Raw genomic sequence first — 21,655 nt, forward strand, 5'->3', positions numbered from 1 at the left:
CATGCTCACACATCTGAAAACAGTTTAGCTCGTTACAGAAGCTACAAAACTGACCTTCCTTTGAGCAGATTGAGTTTCTGGAGCGTCACATTTGTGGGGTCAATTAAACGCTCAAAATGGCCAGAAAAACTCTACAGTCTATTCTTGTTCTTAGAAATGAAGTATTCCATCCGAGAAATTGCTAAGAAATTGAAGATTTCCTACAACAATGTGTACTACTCCCTTCAGAGGACAGCACAAACAGGCTCTAACCGGAGTAGAAAAAGAAGTGGGAGGCCATTAGTACATTAGAGTCTCTAGTTTGAGAAACAGACGCCTCACAGGTCCTCGACTGGCATCTTCATTAAATAGTACCTGCAGTAGCCTGTTTGTGCTAGTCATTTACCACATTAGCAATGTATAGAGTGTATTTCTTTAAAGTTAAGACTAGTTTAAAGCTATCTTCATTGAAAAGTACATTGCTTTTCCTTCAGAAATAAGGACATTTCAATGTGACCCCAAACTTTTGAACGGTAGTGTACATAGATCTTGTAGCTCTGGCTCTATGCTTTGGGTTAGTCAACTTGTTCCATGAATTTACCTCCATCTGTATTCCCATTAACCCTTTAGCAGCTTTCCTGGAAAAGAACAGCTAACAGCATCATTCTGCGTCATCCTGAACTTCACTGTAAGTTTTTTTTCCTTGCTCTAGATGATACCTTTTTTTCTATAATGTTCTCTTGTGAACATTCGATGACAGATGTTTTAATTTTATTTGATGGATTTTTTTTAAGGGAGGCTTAATGCTAATTTATAGATGACTGTTTATAGTAAAAGGCTAAGTCAGAGGCAGCATGTTTCTGAGTTTAAACCACACCAACAGAGACACCGACTGCCTCCTGAGGAGCTTGGATTAAAGCTTTTCTCTCCATTCTCACATGGAGCTCAGCGTTACTGCTGGGAACAAGCTCTGTTATTCAGGATTTAAAATCAGCGCTGAGGTTCCCGTCTCTGAAGACATCAGAATCTCACATAGGCAACATGAACTGGAACATTTTCTCAAATTCAAATTGCCATTGAGCGCCTCTGCACCAATCAAACCGTTTTTAACAATTTGAAGCCTTTACATGCGTGCTCCCCAAATTAAGGAATATTTTAAAATCCATCAATAGGTTTATGTTCTGTGTGAAAACAGTTTAATCCCCTAATAGGATGGAATATTGTCATTATTATAAGAAAAGGGGCAACAAAGACATGCTGATTGCTTATCTCTGACAGGGAAGCCCAGGTTAAATTTATAAAACCTTCAGGCAAGGATTTTTCTTTTTTCCCAGGAAGAGGTTTTCTATTTACATCAAATTGCACAGGAACCCCCTTTTTATTCAGCTTTAGGTTGTGAGCAGACAGGATCTGGCAGATCCTCTTCAATGTTGACAAAGCAAACGCAAGTGAGCCGGAGCTTGTTTTGTTTGAACCAGTGGGGGCTTTTACCCTCTTGTTGATGCCATTTAGAGGTAAGCGGGAGGATGTGCTGCAGCACATTCATTTGCATCATTTGCTCCCACGTGTTTTACTATTTTAGGATACTGTGACTGTTAATTGTTATGCAACACATTTTCCTTCTTATTGCGTTTAGTCTGGACTAAATAAGGATGATGAGGATAGAAAGTGACTTGATTTATCTGGGGCAGATAAAGATCTGTCCCCATCCCCTTGTCCTGCGCTTAATGCAGTCAGACAACCTCACTCTTCTTATTAAACTAATGTCCTTTTGGGATCTGGGAAGCAGCCGTCCCTATGAAGAGTTTTCCGTTCATAAGCTAACTTAAAAATTTTATGAAAGTGTATCAGTTTTAGGAAAAGGTCATTGAAATCTGCACCAGAGGACAAAGGCAGTTATCATTTGCGCCTTTTCTGCAGCATTCTCAACATTTGAAAGAATCCCAAAGATCATAAGGTAACTTCAGACACAGGAGGACACAAGTCAAATAAAAACAAAATCTTAAAACTTCCTATTTTCTTCTTTTAACATAAAGTTGTAGACATGAAATTCAATTCAGTTTATTTATATAGTGTCAATTCACATCATGTTATCTCAAGGCACTTTACAGTTAACCAGATCCTACAGTCAAAGTTTTCCATCTAAGGAAAACCAGTTGATTGCATCGACTCATTGATTTGAAGGCAACCCCTCACACTAAGAATGCTTGTAGCGACAGTGGAGAAAAAAAACTCCCTTTTAACTGGAAGAAACCTCCAGCAGAACCCGGCTCAGTGTGAGCGGCCATCTGCTGAGGCCCACTGGGGTTCAAGGAGACAGAAGCAGAGATTCGAAAGCAGCTGTAAAAGGCGGCCCGTCCAGGAAACACACAGCCAGGCAGATGAGCTCTGAGCCAGCGTCCATGTCAGAGGATGAAGAGAGCACATCCAGCCCGTCAGAAAAACAGGACTACACTGGAAAAACAGGCCGATCTCCAACATCTATGAATAAAGGTGTGGATGGCAGCAGCATGGCTGATATTTCAGGAACAGACGAGGCGAAGCTACTATGAGAAAAAGCAGAGAGAGCAGAACGTTAGAGATTGAACTAACAGATTCTGCAGAGTGGAAGAATAGAGATGGAATGAAGCACAATGATGAAATAGGGTTCCCTATGCCTAAGCCTATAGCAGCATAACTACAGGTGCTGGTCATAAAATTAGAATATCATGAAAAAGTAGATTGATTTCAGTAATTCCATTTAAAACGTGAAACTTGTATATTATATTCATACATTACATACAAACTCATATATTTCAGATGTTTATTTTGTTTAATTTTGATGATTACAAATGACAACAAATGAAAATCTCAAATTCATCATATCAGAAAATTAGAATATTACTGAAGACCAATAAAAACAAAGGATTTATAGAAATGTTGGCCAACTGAAAAGTATGAACATGAAAAGTATGAGCATGTACAGCACTCAGTATTTAGTTGGGCCTCCTTTGGCCTGTATTACTGCAGCAATGCGGCGTGGCATGGAGTCGATCAGTCTGTGGCACTGCTCAGGTGTTATGATAGCCCAGGTTGCTCTAATAGTGGCTTTTAGCTCTTCTGAATTGTTGGGTCTGGTGTATTGCATCTTCTTCTTCACAATACCCCATAGATTTTCTATGGGGTTAAGGTCAGGAGAGTTTGCTGGCCAATTAAGAACAGGGATACCATGGTCCTTCAACCAGGTACTGGTAGCTTTGGCACTGTGTGCAGGTGCCAAGTCCTGTTGGAAAATGAAATCTGCATCTCCAAAAAGTTGGTCAGCTGCAGGAAGCATGAAGTGCTCTAAAACTTCCTGGTATGTGGCTGCGTTGACCCTGGACCTCAGAAAACACAATGGACCAACACCAGCAGATGACATGGCACCCCAAACCATCACTGACTGTGGAAACTTTACACTGGACTTCAAGCAACGTGGATGAAGTGCCTCTCTTCTTTTCCTCCAGACTCTGGGACCTTGATTTCCAAAGGAAATGCAAAATTTACTTTCATCAGAGAACATGACTTTGGACCACTCACCAGCAGTCCAGTCCTGTTTCTCTTTAGCCCAGGCAAGACGCTTCTGACGCTGTCTGTGGTTCAAGAGTGGCTTGACACAAGGAATGCGACAGCAGAAACCCATGTCTTTCATACGTCTGTGTGTGGTGGTTCTTGAAGCACTCACTCCAGCTGCAGTCCACTCTTTGTGAATCTCCCCCACATTTTTGAATGGGTTTTGTTTCACAATCCTCTCCAGGGTGCGGTTATCTCTCTTGCTTGTACACTTTTTTCGACCACATCTTTTCCTTCCCTTCGCCTCTCTATTAATGTGCTTGGACACTGAGCTCTGTGAACAGCCAGCCTCTTTAGCGATGACCTTTTGTGTCTTGCCCTCCTTGTGCAAGGTGTCGATGGTCGTCTTTTGGACAACTGTCAAGTCAGCAGTCTTCCCCATGATTGTGTAGCCTATAGAACTAGACTGAAAGACCATTTAAAGGCTTTTGCAGGTGGTTTGAGTTAATTAGCTGATTAGAGTGTGGCACCAGGGGCCATCAATTTTGAACCTTTTCACAATATTCTAATTTTCTGATATGATTTTGAGATTTTCATTTGTTGTCATTTGTAATCATCAAAATTAAACAAAATAAACATCTGAAATATATGAGTTTGTATGTAATGTATGAATATAATATACAAGTTTCACTTTTTAAATGGAATTACTGAAATCAATCTACTTTTTCATGATATTCTAATTTTATGACCAGCACCTGTATAGAGATAGCTCAGGATAACCTGAGCCACTCTAACTATAAGCTTTATCAAAAAGGAAAGTTTTAAGCCTACCTTTAAAAGTAGTACTCCTTTCCTTATAATATGCTGTATGGAAAAAAATGCATAAAAAAAAAAGTTTTTCAAAAAATGTTTTTAAGCTTTGATGAGGTGACTTTTCAGCCACATCAAGATTTTTATACTCCGCAAAACAGCAATGCATCACACAATCACATGATCTGCAGCTGGACCCTTCTGCTTTTTAATAAGACTAAGAGGAAGACTGGAAGTAGTTGGAGGATTATGGCGCCCTCTAAAGCCGTGGCTGAAATATGGATAAAGCTCATGCGTTAACATCTGATGCTGGTATGTTGTATTCCGATTTACCACATGAAAAAAAGTATTCACGTATAATTTTAATAAGGTTTTTTATTTAAGTGATGTGCTGTATAGTGAAGCAGTGGGTAACACTGCTGCCTTGCGGCAAGAAGGTTCCGGGTTCGAATCCCGGCCCGAGTCTTTCTGCATGCAGTTTGCATGTTCTCCCTGTGCATGCGTGGGTTCTCTCCGGGTACTCTTGCTTCCTTCCACAGTCCAAAAACATGACTGTTAGGTCAATTGGGTTCTCTAAATATTCCTGAAGTAGGAGTTTGTGTGTGAATGTTTGTTTGTCCTGTCTGTCTCTGTGTTGCCCTGGACTGGTGACCTGTCCAGGGTGTACCCCGCCTTTTACCCGTAGACAGCTGGAGGTAGGCACCAGCACCCCTCGTGTCCCTAATAGGGATAAGCTTGAAAGAAAATTAGGCAGCATATCAACACATTTCTGTGCACATTTGTCATGGAAATGAAGCTGCATGTAGTGGTTGGAAGGAAAGTTACTGTACAGATGTAGAACCGGTCTTTTTACTTTCTTTTCAGAACCTTAAACAGATGGTTTAACCTGCAGCTTATAAATTATTGTGGGATTAACCATTCAGATAGGCATTATTTATATGTTTATTAGACATTAAAGCTATCAAAAAAGTCATTAAATTGAAAACTAGTTGAAATTCCTCCCTGAGAAACTTAATGCCGACACGCGACACAATCACCTCATGGCATTGCAAGAACTTTGGTTTGGCTCTTTTTTCTGCCCGGTTGCTTCCCTGAAAATCCAAGAATCCAGTTTTTTTCCTTATACTGAGGAAAACAGAGACAGGTTTTAGTAGGAGAGAAGAAATCCTTCCTCGTTCCACATTAGAGTCACAAATTTCACCTATGTTTTCCATAAATAGGTTTTTTTAAGGAAGTTACTCCCTCAGTTTTTTTTTTTTTTTTTTTTTTTAAGGATTAAAATAGGGGTCGTCGCATATTAAACAGGTTCTTTTCTAAAAGTTCTTTCTTGTTTTCGAGGATAATCAGCTTCAGCTAAAGATGATGTTCAACATCAGAAGAGTATAACTGATATGTTATTTATTTAAAAAAGCAGATTTTCCAGTTGCTTCTTGTCTTTAAAATATGCATGCTCTCTGAATCGCATCAGGGATATTTTTTTATATAGTGTGCCTTACTGTGTTTAAGTCTGTTCTGTTTTGAAGACCTCAAATCAAGTCAGTTATTTTTTTTCCTCAGCGTTTTGTCGTAATTGACATAGTTAGCAGAGAGTGCGACTCCCACAGGGTGTAATCACATCTCAAAGAAAGCTGGAGGGAGTTTTTCCACTTCATAATTTAATGTGCTCTTTGTGATATTCAATCAAATCTAATGAAATTTAACTTGATGGAATTTGATTTAACCTGCTTTGCAAAGAAGGAAAGAAAGAAACTCTTGACAGAGAGGTTGTCCAGCTATACGCCTGCTAATTTTATAAAATCAAGAGGTGTGATGTGAGCCTATTCAGGGGTTTTATGCATTTTTGATTGAATAACTGCCTTAGCTGCCCTTTTTGTGGTTTTATTTGTATTAGTATTTTTAGGATTCATTTTCAAAGAAAAGGGAGATCAATTTTCCTCTAAAATGTCTGAATGGAATTCATATTTTCAGCTCGATTTACTCTGAGTGATGAAGGGATATTTGGGAACTTGAAATTCCAATATTCCTTTAAAGCAGTGAATGCAGCGTGCGTAAATGCTATCAGATTGCATAAACCACAACAGTCTGCAGTGTGGAAGTTATTAAATGTGGTTGTATTTGGGGAGAGCAAATGTTAGAAGCTATTTAGAATAAATACTATCGGCTGTTCGTTTACTTCAGTTAGCTTTTGGCCCATGCTCAGTTCTTTCTTTTTTTTTTTTTAAGCTGAGTTAGTTTGCTGTTTTCTACCTGAATTAAAAAGAAGGTAACTGTATCTGTACTGAAATGCATCTGCCTCAAGCCCAAATGAGCAAAGCTGGACCTTCTAAAACAAAGTTTATCTCTGTTCTTTTCAATGTCTAGCCTCTGTCTGCTGTGGAAACACTGACAGCCTTAAAATGCTGAAGGAATTTTAATGTCAAATCTATAATCGTCGCTTGCAGTTTACAGAGTTTGCAGCTCAAACCAGGAAATCATGAAAAATGTATTATTATTATTAAAATTGCAATTGGGAAGATTATAATTTTCAACATGCATTTGACCACAGCATCTTTTGCACAAAGATTTTTTTTTGTTTTAAACTTTCAGGTTTTAGAAATTGTGACTGGGAGCTACGTAAAGGAATGGAAGAAGAAGAGGAACGCCTTCATCTCTGCACATATGCGCGCATGTTTGTGTGTTTTTGGGAGTTGGGGCATGTAGGAAACGGGCTCAAGTATCCGTCTGTTTTTTTGTCAAGCCTTGATAAGGGAAGGTGTTTCCTCTGCTGCCAGCACGGCTCCTTGGGGCCCATTGTGTGGGAGCAGGGAATTGTTATTTAAAGTGTATATTTAGGGTCCCCTGCCTGTCTGGGTGGAAGAAAAAAAAAAAAAGCAGACGGAAATGAGGTTTAGGGGTCGTCTGGATCAGGGTGGGGGGATGGGAGCGTGTCTTTGGTGTTTTTGATGGAAAATATATGGGTTAGATATGGATCCCCCCTGCTGTTTCAATTGGACTGGGGCTAAAGCTGCTGTCAGTTAAACCCGGCTATGACATCACCGCAGTATCCTGTGTTGCAAACAGGCATCCCCTCTGTTCCCCATTCCAAGAAAACAATCCCTCTGCTGGCATAATGACAGCATCTCCATCAATGCAGTACAAACTAATCATTATTGTAGATAGTGAAGCAATGGGGGGACGTCATCGTCAGTGGCTGATGGAAGGGCAGCGCTGTGATGCAAACATGCGCAGTGGATGGAGGGGGGAAAAAAGGATTATTCAAAGCAATGGATGCTGCTTGATGTGAATGTTTGCATTGATTCCAGTTTTCTTTTGTTTTTCTTTGTCTTTGATTTGCAGCTGAGAAGGTGTCATCGCTGGGGAAGGACTGGCACAAACTGTGCCTCAAATGTGACCGCTGCAACAAGCTTCTGACTGCAGGAGGCCATGCAGAGGTCAGTGACTTCTAAGAGGAGTGAAGAGAAACCCTCTCTCTGTGTGGAAATCCCCTTTTTCCTTTAAATTAGCTTCAGCTGAATGGTCAGAATGGAGAAAATGAATTAGCTTCACGTACAATATGATCTAAAGAGAAACAAGCATATCTCCCCACTGTGGGGATTTCTCCATCATCTCTTTTAAACTCATGCAAATGTAGCAAGTGTGCAAAGGACATTTTTTTTTTAACCCTATCTTTTTAAAAATGTTGCTGCACCTCTATGCTGTGCTTTACAGTATAGAGGTGCAGCATGTCTGCTGGACATAAAGGAAGATAGATCAGAGGTTTTTCTTTTACACGGTTACATGTCAACAAGCCTGATCTCTCACTTTTGGCCTTTTCAACTTGAAATATTGTGGAAAATGAATCTGCAGTTTCTTCAAAAGTCCTGTGACAAAGCTGAAGCATGTTTCCTTCTCTGGGTCATGATATGTTAAAGTCCTTGTGCTTCTTTTTCAGGATATCCCTGCGTCTGTTTTCCTTTTTCCGGTCTGATGTTGTGTTCCGTCTGGTAGAGACGGTGGCAAATGTTGCTTCCGTGCAGCAGGTCTGACTCCCTTAGCGCCTGCAGGATGAGCTGCTTTCAGATCCTGTCCTGCATAATCAGGCTGCAGTATCACATCTCAGGATGGTTTCCCCTGACTGAGTCTCTCATCTCGTCCTGATTTAGCCCTCAGTTTTACTTTTCTTTTATTTACACAGATGCATGAATATCAAACACGATCCTCTTGATCTTCAGGCTTTTTTTTTCAGTCAAAGAGGATATGATCTCAACCTCTTTAGACACTAAAGCCATTTCCCCTGCTGACCCCAAAGGACAGCGGCCTGCTGTTTAATCTCTGCACACTTACAGTCATGTAGTCGCACACGGTGGCCGTGCTCACTCTTCCCGCCATCCTCTGCTCCTCCTCCTCCGTATTTCCCTCTGTACTGCCACAAACCGTATGTTAATATGAAACGAACCTCTCCTTGATCATCGTCATGGAAACACAAGGCTGGGTGACGTTTCTCATGAAAACACCCTAAAACGGATTGTCTGGGAGGCTGTTTGTTGTTCTCTCTTGACTTCTTCTTAAAAAGGAGACAGGATGCAGCCCCGTGTGGCCTGATGTCTGCTGGCTGAACAAGGTCGGCCGTGTGGCTGGTTTTTTTCCTTTCCTTTTTGCTTCGTCTTTTTTGTCCCCAAATATCAGAGGCTCACTGCTGAAACATCAGGACTTTTTGGTGTCAGTGGACATCTATAAATCCTAATAATCATGTATAAGAACATGTGCTGGTTTAAATGCTCCTCTAATCCTTAACAGCTTGAAATCTGGTCAATTTCAAACACTCATGTTCAGATGTATTCACTTCCTTCCTACTGGTGGGTTGTATGGTTCATTCCCTCCAACGTTTTGCACGGTTTGGTATTTTGCTGATGAGCTCTTGCCGCTTTAGCGGCTCCAGGGTCAGCTGCACCACTTAGGGGTGCTCAGCGCTCACATCAGCCTAATGGGCCTTGATGATGCTCTTAAACTGCCTTGATGGCGGCGTTACAGACATGGACAGCTGGTGTTAGCGGCAGGATGGTCCGGAACAGAGAAACAAAATCAGAATCTGACAGAAATTTAAAAACTACTTGTGCAAGCTATAAACTAGATCACTATCTATTTCCTGGTTTCACGGTTTCCCCACGAACTTTAGAAAAAATTTAGTTTAATTGGATTAAAGCTTGCAGACAGTAAACTGCTTACAGGGCTCGATGTTTAGCATCGCCCGATTGCCCAGGGCAAGTAGTTTTTATTGTTGGGAGAGTACAAATTTCACTGCATTTGCCTGCCGGGCAAGTTCAATGATCGCCAAAAAAAATTATTTATCAATCAAAATTACTTTAAAATCACCGACATTCGATGAAAACGACCCAGAAGCTTTGCCGGCGCCATTTTTGTTGTTTTGTACACATTCTCGCGTGATTTAAAAAAGGTGCGTGATTTGAAAAAGCTGGGTGATTTTCCGCCAATTTTTGTCCACCTAGTGGTAATTTTGATGTAGTTACCAAAACGACAAACAAGCTAGAAAGCGCTATCGTATATCGTATTTCTGTATCATTTTATTCATATAATCACTCAAAAATCACCGACATTCGAAGAAAACGACTCAAAAGCGTTGTCAGCACCATTTTTGTTGTTTTGTACACATTCTCGCGTGATTTGAAAAAGCTGCGTTATTTTCCGCCAGATTGAGCAATTTTTGTCCGGGAATTGGCGCGAATCATTTTTTTCGACTTGGTAGGGTAAAAAACAACAACAAGGCAAAAAAATGTAAGTACAGTAACACACCCACCACCTATTTTACCCTCCACCCATTTCACCCACCACCCACGCATGCATATACACACCAGGAACCTGTAAACTTAAAAAATACTGAATTACAAAAAAATTGAGATATATATACAAAAATGAATATTAGGAACTATATTTATCAAACATTATACTGGGCAACTAAAAATAGTTTCTGGGCAAATGAAATGTGAAAGGTAAAAATCCTTAATGTCAACCCCTGGCTTATAAACACTGTTTCCTTGGTAACAAATGACTGATAATGTCCTCCTTTACTGTCCACATGAAGAATGTTTGTATTTTATAATAGGAAATATTTCAAGCAGCTGACTAAAGGCTGATTTATAATCAGAGACCAGGTCGTCTGCGTGTCTGTCGCTGTGAACGCAAATGTGCCGCCGCCCCTACCGCAGACACTCTGCTGCACCTCTCCAAACTTGTAGGTGACCACAGACAGAAGGCCTCTGATTGGTCAATTGTTCATCCGCTCTACTCTATGCTTATTTCCTGTTTGGTACCTTACCAGCTTGTTTTGTTTGTATGACCGCCATTGTGGAAACGACTCCTGAAGATGGACCAGCTAGAAGAGCGAGGTGCGCGAGAACGCTGGGACCCTTTTTCCACCTGGATCCCCGCTCTTTTTTGGCCCTCATGTCTCTCCTTTGTTGCACAAACTTGCCCCCACTTCCTCACCTCCTCGGCCTTATCCAGACCCACAGATAGTTCCTGATTGTCGCTCTTGCGTTGCGGCGTGGAATAACATAGCGCAGACCCTGCTTCAATATTGGGCATAAATCAAAAATATCTGCGATAAGCTCACTACAACACACTGCTGCGGGAAGATAACCAGCCCTTAAGTGTGCAGCAACAGGCGGGGGAGGGGGGGAGTGCTACCTACTCTCTGGCACTACCTCTGGTGTCGCATTTAAATGACTGGTGATGATACAGGTGCTGGTCATAAAATTAGAATATCATGAAAAAGTAGATTGATTTCAGTAATTCCATTTAAAAAGTGAAACTTGTATATTATATTCATACATTACATACAAACTCATATATTTCAGATGTTTATTTTGTTTAATTCTGATGATTACAAATGACAACAAATGAAAATCTCAAATTCATCATATCAGAAAATTAGAATATTGTGAAAAGGTTCAAAATTGATGGCCCCTGGTGCCACACTCTAATCAGCTAATTAACTCAAACCACCTGCAAAAGCCTTTAAATGGTCTTTCAGTCTAGTTCTATAGGCTACACAATCATGGGGAAGACTGCTGACTTGACAGTTGTCCAAAAGACGACCATCGACACCTTGCACAAGGAGGGCAAGACACAAAAGGTCATCGCTAAAGAGGCTGGCTGTTCACAGAGCTCAGTGTCCAAGCACATTAATAGAGAGGCGAAGGGAAGGAAAAGATGTGGTCGAAAAAAGTGTACAAGCAAGAGAGATAACCGCACCCTGGAGAGGATTGTGAAACAAAACCCCTTCAAAAATGTGGGGGAGATTCACAAAGAGTGGACTGCAGCTGGAGTGAGTGCTTCAAGAACCACCACACACAGACGTATGAAAGACATGGGTTTCTGCTGTCGCATTCCTTGTGTCAAGCCACTCTTGAACCACAGACAGCGTCAGAAGCGTCTTGCCTGGGCTAAAGAGAAACAGGACTGGACTGCTGGTGAGTGGTCCAAAGTCATGTTCTCTGATGAAAGTAAATTTTGCATTTCCTTTGGAAATCAAGGTCCCAGAGTCTGGAGGAAAAGAAGAGAGGCACTTCATCCACGTTGCTTGAAGTCCAGTGTAAAGTTTCCACAGTCAGTGATGGTTTGGGGTGCCATGTCATCTGCTGGTGTTGGTCCATTGTGTTTTCTGAGGTCCAGGGTCAACGCAGCCACATACCAGGAAGTTTTAGAGCACTTCATGCTTCCTGCAGCTGACCAACTTTTTGGAGATGCAGATTTCATTTTCCAACAGGACTTGGCACCTGCACACAGTGCCAAAGCTACCAGTACCTGGTTGAAGGACCATGGTATCCCTGTTCTTAATTGGCCAGCAAACTCTCCTGACCTTAACCCCATAGAAAATCTATGGGGTATTGTGAAGAAGAAGATGCAATACACCAGACCCAACAATTCAGAAGAGCTAAAAGCCACTATTAGAGCAACCTGGGCTATCATAACACCTGAGCAGTGCCACAGACTGATCGACTCCATGCCACGCCGCATTGCTGCAGTAATACAGGCCAAAGGAGGCCCAACTAAATACTGAGTGCTGTACATGCTCATACTTTTCATGTTCATACTTTTCAGTTGGCCAACATTTCTATAAATCCTTTGTTTTTATTGGTCTTCAGTAATATTCTAATTTTCTGATATGATGAATTTGAGATTTTTCATTTGTTGTCATTTGTAATCATCAAAATTAAACAAAATAAACATCTGAAATATATGAGTTTGTATGTAATGTATGAATATAATATACAAGTTTCACTTTTTAAATGGAATTACTGAAATCAATCTACTTTTTCATGATATTCTAATTTTATGACCAGCACCTGTATATTTAGACAGTTTTAAAGATAAAACTCTTTAAAAACAGATCAAACCCTTAAGGGGGTCTGGGGAGTGTCGGCCTAGTGGTTAGGGCATAGAGCTTAGAATGCTGAGGTGCCGAGTTCGAGTCCCAATCCCACAGACTGCCACTCTGGGTCTCTGAACAAGACCCTTAACCCCACACTGCTCCCCGGGCGCCGCACAACTGCAGCCCACTGCTGCCAAAGGGGAAGGGTTAAATGCAGAGGTAAATTACGCCAATGTGAGATCATAAAGTTTTTTTTTATTATTAATATTAATGATTAAATCATCTTTAACTTCCTGTCTGGTTTATAGATGAGTGTAAACAATAAAGACAACGGGCATAAAGGTAGGTTGGTATCATCAACTCGATTTCTGGTTGGATTTTATTGCTCATGATCCATGGTCTGCTGATAAGATCCATGTCTAGAGATAAAATCTATTAGCATTTATATCTATTTATCTATTTATAATAATATTACTTGTTTTCCTTCAAGTAATTTGAGGCTAGACTTTGGTTAGCCCTTAGGAAGCAGGTCTGAAGTGCAGTATTTGTGTTATTGTTGCCCCTCTTTCTGGCTATAAAGTGTAACAAGGAGAAATGATGAAAATATCGTAACACAGATTTCCTGTTTTCTGAAACTGAACGACTAAATATTTTCTACAACCAAGAAATGAATCGTGTTTAAACTGTCTGAAGTAAACATGGAGGTTTAAGTTTATATCCTAACAGGAATTGTGTCCTTGTCATCTCAGAGGGACCAGTTAACCTTTTCCATTAAACCAGCATCCTGAGGATTTCCTTTTGCTTCTAATCTCATTCCACATTCATCAGTTTTGTGTTCAGCGCCGCCTTTTCAGTGGGTGTTTTATAGTGGTACGTGTTATTTTGTTCAGTTGGTCACAGAGCTCTTAAAGAGATGGACGACCAAGTTTCCAGCGTTTAAGAAAACGTGCATTCATGGCCGGAAGCTTTCATCCTCACGTATCGAGCAGTTACCTCCCGATTCTCTTCAATGCTTTGCTTTTTCCTAATAATTTGCTTTCAAATAATCTGGATAAAGAGCCAAGAGGGATTAATGCAAGACATACTTCTTTTTCTTTTCATCATTTTACCAAGACTTTATGCAAATTATTAACATTCTACATCATTTGCAAATGAAAATGTAAAAATAATTTAGATTCTTTTGACATCCAGCCTCTTTTACTCTGATAACCCATTATTTGGATGCACATAGTTTACTAACTAGGCCTCTAATTGGCAAATTAGGTCTGTAATTTACTAACTGGGGGCCTCAGAAGTCCACCTTTGTGTGGGGATGCTTTAATTTAGCAGAGAAATAAGGAAGTTGGTCAGAATTTATAGGATGTTTAATGTGTTATTACACATTGATAAAACACATTGATTGTTGTCATAACAAATTAGTTTTTAAAAAAGCAGCTACCTTCCTTCAGGTGTAAACTTTTTCTATCATGCTGCTCTCTCTTTTTTTTTTCTTTGACTGTCATCTAAAATGATTAAACTCCGACAACACTGGAAGGAAATGTGGTTTAGATTGTTTACATAACCTGCAGCAACGGGTCATTACTGGACTGCTGTGGATTCCTGGGTTTGGACTCATCATAAAGGACATCCTTAAAGAAACATGAACTTTAACTTTATAAATAGGAGTATGGTTGAATACAACCTCATCCTGAAATGGAAGAAAATGAGCTTGGAGATGAATATAGTATGTAATGAGAGTGGGAAGAACTGGTAGGCCATCAGAGCTGGTTTCTTTTGGATACTCAACAGGGAGGAATCAGCAACGAGCTGAAGCAAATTTCAAATTTGTTGATAATGGAGGAAAGAGTGGACTTTTCTTCAGTGATGAAAATCTTTTGAAGATCAGTTTGCATCAAATTCTAGAGCTGCATGTCGGCTTCTAAGAAAGACATTGCTGCAGAGTCAGAGTCTGGAACCCAGCAGAGATCCTCAGAGATTCTAGTGTAAATGAAACCCACTGGTGGATGGAGTGTGTGGCGACTTTAACAGCTGATCCTGTCCTGGTTAATGCATTATTAAAGTCTGAGAATGGGCTTTTCTTCCTTCTATGCTTTCCTCCAAGAAAAAAAGAGCTCCGGTGACTAAAACTAAGTGAGCATTAGGTGCAGAGTGGCTGGATTTCCACTCATCACACAGATCCTCACCCACCTGCTGATATTCCTCAACTATGGCCGTCCAAACTCCAATGCTGCTCGGCCCCGGTCCCTCCACCGATCAAATTTTTCAGAGGTTGCTGCTACATTCCCAGAGTGCACTGGCTTCAGACCTTTTAAGTCACGCGTTTTTTGTTTTTTTTTCTTCTCCCCGTCCTGTAAGTGGAAACAGCATCTGTCACACATGCAGACACAAGGCTCCCATTGAAGCGTGGTGTGAGTTCATCAACAGAGAACTGCTCCCTGGAAACGCTGGCACTCGTTATTTTGGGTTAAGGCGCCCTGTGACAATGACTTCATCATGAGGTGGCAGTGAGATGGAAGGGGGAAAAAAATCTGCTCCATTTTTGGACACGTTTCTCCATCACAAATTTTTAGCACCAGTAAAATAAACATGACTTTACATCATGTCTAACTTCCTGTATGCGTCAGTGTTTTTTTTTTTTTTTTTCACAGTTAAGTGAAACATTAAAGGTTTGTTTTTTTTAATTCTCATATTTTCTCTCCCTCAGCATGATGGAAGACCCTACTGCCACAAACCATGCTATTCTGCCCTCTTTGGACCAAAAGGTGAACTGCATGCCTTCGCAGATCCTTACATTATTAAAAACCAATTTATTTATTTATGCTTCCTTTCTGTGTGGATTAGATTAGCGTAAAGCTCTACATTTAGCTCCTTTAAGTTGTGTTTGTCTAATTAAAACATTAAAAGCAGCATTTAATTACATTTTTTAACTGATTTTGAAGATTGTTCATCTTTTTGGTATTTTTTCCCACATCTGCTTGCTCTATTAAAGGTGTCAACATTGGTGGAGCAGGCTCGTATGTTTATGAGGCTCCAGCTAATAACAACACATCCCCCACTAGTGTGGATTCAGCCTCTAAAGTTGAAGAAAAGCGTGTTTATGCTCCAAAGGCGCCATCCAAAGGTATTTCATATATTCTCTGCTGTTTGGTCTGTGACATTTATTTTCAATTTTTATTTTGTCTTAAACCAACACAAAGCACATAACTTTAAAATTATCACTATTTTTGAACAGATCTTAATTGGAAAAAAGTGTGATGCTTCAATGTTCAATAAGCAGTACACTGCAAAAACGATCTAGAAATAAGTAAACATTTCTTCAATGTATCCTTATTTACCCTAAATGTGAGTAGCTAAATAACATGGTTTGCCAATGGAATGAGTATTTTTACTCTTCAAATAAGATAATCAGATAATATGCACTTGAAATAAGACAATGTAATTGTTTTTTTCTTGTTTTAAATGTAAATTGTCTTGTTCCATTGGCACAGTGTCTCCATTGCTTACTTAATTTAAGAAAAAATGCACTTATTTTAAGAAAAAAATTACTTATTTAGATTTCAGTTTTTTGCAGCGTAACCTCCTCCCCCATCTCAGGTATTTTCTAACTTCTAACTGGTTCTCTTCCAGAATCACTTCCATCCACTTCCTCATTGTTTAAACATCCCCACAGCATTATGCTGTTTTTCAAAAAAATCCTTAGTTTCAGTTTAGTTTTTATTGGTTTCAGTTGTACTTTTGGTCTTTTATGTGATACGACTTGGATACAGGAAGCAAAACTACAATAAATAATTCTAGAAATGAAATGTTAGATAAGAACCAATCACCGCAGCAGCGAAAATGACCTGACTGCCATCTGCTGGCGTGATGCTGTACAGCGAACCGGAAGCAAGACCTCATATTGATGCATAACCTTAAAGACACAAACAAAAACTAAGCAAATTATCTCTTAAAATGCAGTTAATTTAATTAGTTTTCTTAACTGTTATTAAAGTATCTTTTTTTTTATTTTTTTTTTACAAAGTTGACATAGATGTTTTTTTATTCTATGTTTTGTTATTTCATCAGCTTTAGTTAATGATAATAACCTTGTTCTGACCTGAGCCTGCAGCTCCTCCAGAGTAACTCTCGGCCTCTCGGCTGCTTCTCAGATTTAGGCTCAGCCTGTCAGATTTAGGCTCAGCCTGTCAGATTTAGGCTCAGCCTGTCAGATTTAGGCTCAGCCTGTCAGTTGTTGTTTTTGTTTTTTATCTGGGATAATTAACTTCTCATTATTCTGTTCAACAAATGGGGGCCTTCTGAGACTCCTAATTGAATAATTAGGCGCCATCTTTCCCTTCTGAGGGTAGCTGGATTCACTAAACGTAGGAAGGAATTAGAGTAATAGGGGCTTAACAAAGGTATGTCACACTTTTCAGATTATTAGATGTAAAGAACGTGGAAAAATATGAATCACTGTTACATATATTCCCAGTGAAACATGACAAGAGGGGGAATTAGTGTCAATACTTTATGATTTATTAGTCTTTTGGGCCTTATAGGAAAACATTTAAGCTGCAGCTGAATCGGAGCATGTTGCCTCTCATTTAAGGCAGTTTAAGGCTAATGTGTAGCAATGAGATAAGTGTTTAACCTTGGCAGGGTTTGGGAAGTTTCCCTTTAAACACCAGAACACCTTGAAGTAGAATTCCCGGCTTTGTTTTCTTTATAGATTTTACGTCCTTTTATTATTACCCCAGTGGAGTTCACACCTAGCAGCACCAGAAAAAACACTTATTCATCACTTTTCAATCGATTTAATTAATTTTCTTAGCATTTTGTCCTTTCAAGGCTTACCTCCATCCTTTTATTTTTTTCTCTACAGCTGGTGGCATCACCACTTTCTCCGGCGAGGCCAACCTTTGTCCACGATGCAACAAGAAGGTATACTTTGGTAAGACGTCAGGAGAAATCACAGTCACAGACGTGCAAATTGCTTTACAAGGCGTCTCACTGATGTTTGGTAAATGTGCATTTTCCATTCTATTAGCTGAGAAGGTGACATCCCTGGGCAAGGATTGGCACCGACCCTGTCTGCGCTGCGAGAGGTGCAGCAAGACTCTGGCCCCGGGCAGCCATGCAGAGGTGATGGCAGATCACATATAGCGATGATGAGCTAAAAACAGCACTGAATAAGAATATTAAACAAATAGACATGTTTAGTGGTAGGAAATAATTATATCAGATCATTATTAAAGAATGATTCCTTTTATTAAAGGGCAAAAACCTTCCAATTCAACCAACAGGTGTTGTTTAAACCAGAGTATTAAAATAAAGTTTGACCCAAACTGTAGTTTTATTTAAAAGAATCTGAGATAACTGTGCTCCATTGTGCTCAGGGTGATGTTATATTCCCTCATAAACACCATTATTTCAACACCACTGTAAGCATCTTCAACTGTTTTAAACATGAAGATGGTCTGATGGGAACAAAATAAGAGTTTATTTGTTCATGTTTTTCAGAAAATAAAGAAAAAGCAAACAGAAAAAGGGAAATGTGGTGCAGACAACTAAATATTTGATGTAAATCTGGTTTTAGTTTTATATTATGCTTTATGCTCACATTTTAATTTATTTCCCCTTCTGAAAATGTCAGGTTATATAATCTGCCTTTGTTTTTAATATACTATATTCAATAAAACCTCCATTAAAGAAACACCTCTAGCAGATTTAGGACTTTACTGTAATTATTATAATCTCTACATTTACAGTAGCAGCCATTGAAAATGGCGCTTCCCATTCAAACGCCAGCTGAATGGCAGCCTACTCCCCTGCAGCGCCCAGCAAAATCCCCTCCAACTTCCAGCCACTGGCCTTCTCCTGGATGTGCTTTTTTTTAAACTCGGACTCCACCCTTTAACTGAATTACAGCGTCTGACCAGGAGAGGGCGCTTTTCTTTAGATCTTAATGTCCACAAATTATGTCAGAAAGAATATTTTAGTACAAAGATTGATGTTTAAAAAGGAATTGTAGAGGACCAGCCAAAGGCCATCAAGTGGGGACATTTTGAACGGCTACTACTGTAAATCAGAAGTTTATTTCTGATGGAAAACCAGACGTGCATCTCCTAGAGTAATTAATAATATTTAATTAGAAAAAATGCTAATCATTTATTCCCTCCTCAATAATCAATTGAAAAATCTTTACTTAGCATATCTCCACCAGCCCTCCTTGCCATCACCCTAATCTTTAGCGTCCTATGCAGCTTCTGTCATATTAAAGTTACTTCTTGAAATGTGAATATTTATTTCAGACATGGAAAAAAAGACAAATCTAAAGCTAAACCCTTTTATTTATTTTTTAATACATGTTTCGCCATTAAAGCATTCGAGCTGTGTGAGAAAGCTCCGCATGGATTCAGGAAAACTTTTCAACAATAAAACACATGGAAGCATTTAGTGAAGAGATGAGGGGCGATCAGTTAGATTTCATCACCCGAGAGCTTCAGTGATCATTTGCAGCCAAGTTAGGATAAAAACTACGAGATTCAGCTCATGAGTCACATGTTGATAACTTGCTTTATGGCAAAAAATTCTGAAAATTGCTAATTCGCCATACAGTTTGCTAATGTCTGCTAATCAGGTTGATTTTTATGCCTTTTGTGATGGCGTAAAAAAGTTTTATTTTAGCTTTGCTTTGTTAAAACTCTATTTTTATGTACATTTACATAAAATATCACGTCTTTTATAAAACATAAAACCAGCTATTGTCTCACCGATCATTAAACTTAGAAACTCTTATACAAATAGGTTTTTTAAGAGAATAATTGGCTCTTTTTAAAGACTAATATCAGTTTTAGGCAGTTTTTTCTAAAGAGGGTTTCATTTAATCTATTTCAGCTCATCTAAGAGTTAAATTCTCAGTCTGACAGTTTTTGTTTTCTCCCCCGTTTGCAGCATGACGGCCAACCCTACTGCCACAAACCCTGCTACGCTGTCCTCTTCGGACCCAAAGGTAACCGCTAGGGGGTGCTGTCGACCCACCAGTCTCCAAATAACACTTGAAAGAAAATGTCATACAAGTTTGGTATTGATTTTGAACGCAGCTCCCCCTGCTCAGAGAGTCAGCTGTAGAGGAGATGTTTTGGACCCGTCCCTCCTATGTTTCCTCCTCCTCTGCTCCCATCCTGACTCTTCTCCTGCTGTTCTCCCTGTGGTCTCTCCAGGCGTCAACACTGGCGGCGTGGGCAGCTACATCTATGACAAGGAGCCCAGTGCAGTGACCCAGCCTTGAACCTTTGTCTCCCTCAGCCTCACCCTCCTCCTCTCTACACAACACTGACCATCACCCACAGTATTAAGTGCTGAATTTTCTCCTCCCTACTCGTGCGGCTGCGGATCCCCCCCCAGCTCTCCTCCTGTTCCCAGGATCAGATTAAGAAGCATGAATTAATATTAACTGAACTCAGATGTTTGCTAATATGCAGAAAGGAGCAGAAACCGATCAAATGTTTTCACACAATAAATAAAAAAGCTTTGCCACATTGACACTATAAATATGTGAACACTTGCAGTTCCACAACAGACACAGCAGTTCCACCCAACAAATCTTAATCAAACCTGTTTTTAAGGTTGTTTAAGGATGTGTGTGAGGACATGAGGGATTCTCAGGTGATTCTTTACTGCCGCCTGATGACAGACTGAGAAGTTTCACCTCGGAGGCTGTTGCATGCACAGATGGTCTTCAGGAATGGAGCACTATGCCAATAAATCTCTATTTTACAAATGCCATATTTGTCGTTTGGCTGCCTGACAACATTCCTGCTGTGAGGGGAAAGAAATTTTAACATACTGTAAAAAAAAAACAAAGCGAAACGATAAGGTGGAGGGGAAAGAATTTCACAGATCACTAGAACATATGTTCCAAAACATCAGAGTTTAACCTTAATTTCACTTGTGAGAAAAACAAACATCAGATTATATCAGATTACAGGGCCTTGCAAAGGTTTTCCTTATGCACATTGTTACAAGTAGTGCATAACGGTAAAGTGGAATGAAAACATTTGTCACTATAAATATTTACATTTTTTTATGGGATATAGTTTAAAATGTGCAACATGTCGAGCTTGAAAGATTTCCATTTAAATTTCCGTTTGAATCCTCATCAAATCTCAGCACACTGCAAAAAATCTAAATCTTGATAAGTCTTTTTTTTCTTAAAATAAGTGAATTTGTTCTTGAATTGAGGGGATAAAAAAGACATTCTGCCAATGGAAGAAGACAATTTAGATTTAAAATAAGAAAACACAATTGCATTGTTTATTTTTAAGTGACTATTATCTAATTATCTTATTTTAAGAGTAAAAATACTGATTCCATTGCCAAACTAATTAATTTACCTACTCGAATCAAGGGTAAATACACTTACTTTAAGAAATTTTTAATTATTTCTAGATCGTTTTTCCAGTGCATCCTTACTGTTTCTACCGAAAAAAAGCATTCTCACAGCATAATGCTTCCACCACCATGTTTCACAGTGTTATTTTACAGCAATGTGCTAAAAAAAACCTTTTTCTGCTTCTACAATGAACTCTATCCCTGCCTACCCTGTTAGTTTAAGCTTAAAAGTCTTTAGACTTAAAACACTAATGCCATACGCTACATTTTATTGAATAAACAGCTTATTGTTTTGTTTTATAACTTAACCGTCATATTTACCTTTGCACAACTTTCTCCCTGACCTGCCTAGTCTGGTTCTCAGTCTTTGTTTGTTCATTAAATATTACTAACCTCTTGGGGCTTCAGGGAAAATCTTTTGTGAATGGATTACATTATAGATGGATGCTATTAATCCTGAATATTAATTTGGTGATGCTGGATTTTATTTATGGGTATCATCAAAGGAGCTAACTGCAGATAAAACGGCAAATATTTCAGGTTAACTGTTTAAAAAAAACAACTAAATCCCACTTTATAATTATGCACTAC

General features: G+C 39.4%; 1 protein-coding gene across 1 annotated transcript in view; it reads left to right on the forward strand.

Moving 5' to 3' along the window:
• crip2 (cysteine-rich protein 2) overlaps positions 1-20,573 on the forward strand; it is a 34,899-nt gene extending 14,326 nt beyond the window's left edge. The window contains exons 2-8 of the mRNA XM_038293389.1: positions 7,657-7,751; positions 15,396-15,453; positions 15,681-15,812; positions 17,553-17,621; positions 17,718-17,812; positions 19,625-19,682; positions 19,894-20,573. Of these exons, the coding sequence (XP_038149317.1) occupies positions 7,657-7,751; positions 15,396-15,453; positions 15,681-15,812; positions 17,553-17,621; positions 17,718-17,812; positions 19,625-19,682; positions 19,894-19,961 (575 nt within the window). The 3' untranslated portion in view covers positions 19,962-20,573. The remainder of the gene's footprint in view (positions 1-7,656; positions 7,752-15,395; positions 15,454-15,680; positions 15,813-17,552; positions 17,622-17,717; positions 17,813-19,624; positions 19,683-19,893) is intronic.
• The last annotated feature ends 1,082 nt before the right edge of the window (positions 20,574-21,655 follow it).

This window comes from Cyprinodon tularosa, unplaced genomic scaffold (genome assembly GCF_016077235.1).
Source record: "Cyprinodon tularosa strain WSP-4 unplaced genomic scaffold, ASM1607723v1 ctg325, whole genome shotgun sequence".
NCBI lineage: Eukaryota > Metazoa > Chordata > Actinopteri > Cyprinodontiformes > Cyprinodontidae > Cyprinodon > Cyprinodon tularosa.